At 63.0% G+C, this 678-nt stretch overlaps 1 protein-coding gene across 1 annotated transcript in view; it reads left to right on the top strand.

Annotated features, from left to right (window-relative positions):
- Positions 1-678, top strand: part of MNEG_9288 (hypothetical protein) — a gene marked incomplete at both ends in the record, with an annotated part of 7,083 nt that overhangs the window by 5,058 nt on the left and 1,347 nt on the right. Inside the window, 2 exons of the mRNA XM_014042239.1 lie at positions 105-214; positions 483-669. Of these exons, the coding sequence (XP_013897693.1) occupies positions 105-214; positions 483-669 (297 nt within the window). The remainder of the gene's footprint in view (positions 1-104; positions 215-482; positions 670-678) is intronic.

The raw sequence follows: 678 nt of genomic DNA, 5'->3' as shown, positions 1-678 counted from the left end.
ATACGAGCGCAGGCACATGAGAGCATGTGACCCCCCCCCTGCCCCCTACCCGCAGCAACTACCGCGCGTGTGTGCGGGCGCACCGCCTGGCCCTGAACGCCCAGCGCGTGTTCTGGCAGGCGCTGCTCCACGACACTGTCGCGTTCAAGAGCCTCCAGACCAGCTTTGCCGTCATGAGCCAGGCAGAGAAGCAGGCTGCGCAGATATACCGCAGGTAGGCCCACCAAGGGGGGTTAGGGCAATTGAGGAGGCAAGGGGTCTGGTGTTCCCTGGGGTTTATGGCATGCAAGCTGGATGTGCCGACACTGTTGGACGATTCAGGGTCGAAGCCATATTGGCAGGCAAAATGCACATGGAACATGATACATTCTCCAAGCGTCCTCCAGACACGCACGCACTCACGTGCCTCCCACCTGACTTGCCTCCTGCCCCTGCCACCCTCTGCCCACCTTTAACCCCAACGCACGCCATCCTCGAACCAGGGTCCTGGAGCGGTATCCCTCCAACGGGCGCCTGCTGAAGATCTACGGCCGCTTCCTAGAGTGGGTGCGCAATGAGCCCAGCGTGGCCCAGAGGTACTACGCAGAAGCCATGAAGCAGGGCATGGGGGAGAGCCTGCTGGCTCTCATAGGGGGCGCGTCAGGCAGCGAGCAGGACGGGGGGCTCAAGGTGCGGGGA

The sequence above is a fragment of the Monoraphidium neglectum genome (genome assembly GCF_000611645.1).
Source record: "Monoraphidium neglectum strain SAG 48.87 unplaced genomic scaffold scaffold01882, whole genome shotgun sequence".
NCBI lineage: Eukaryota > Viridiplantae > Chlorophyta > Chlorophyceae > Sphaeropleales > Selenastraceae > Monoraphidium > Monoraphidium neglectum.
The sequence above is the reverse complement of the archived record's forward strand: the minus strand, read 5'-3'. Positions and strand labels throughout refer to the sequence as shown.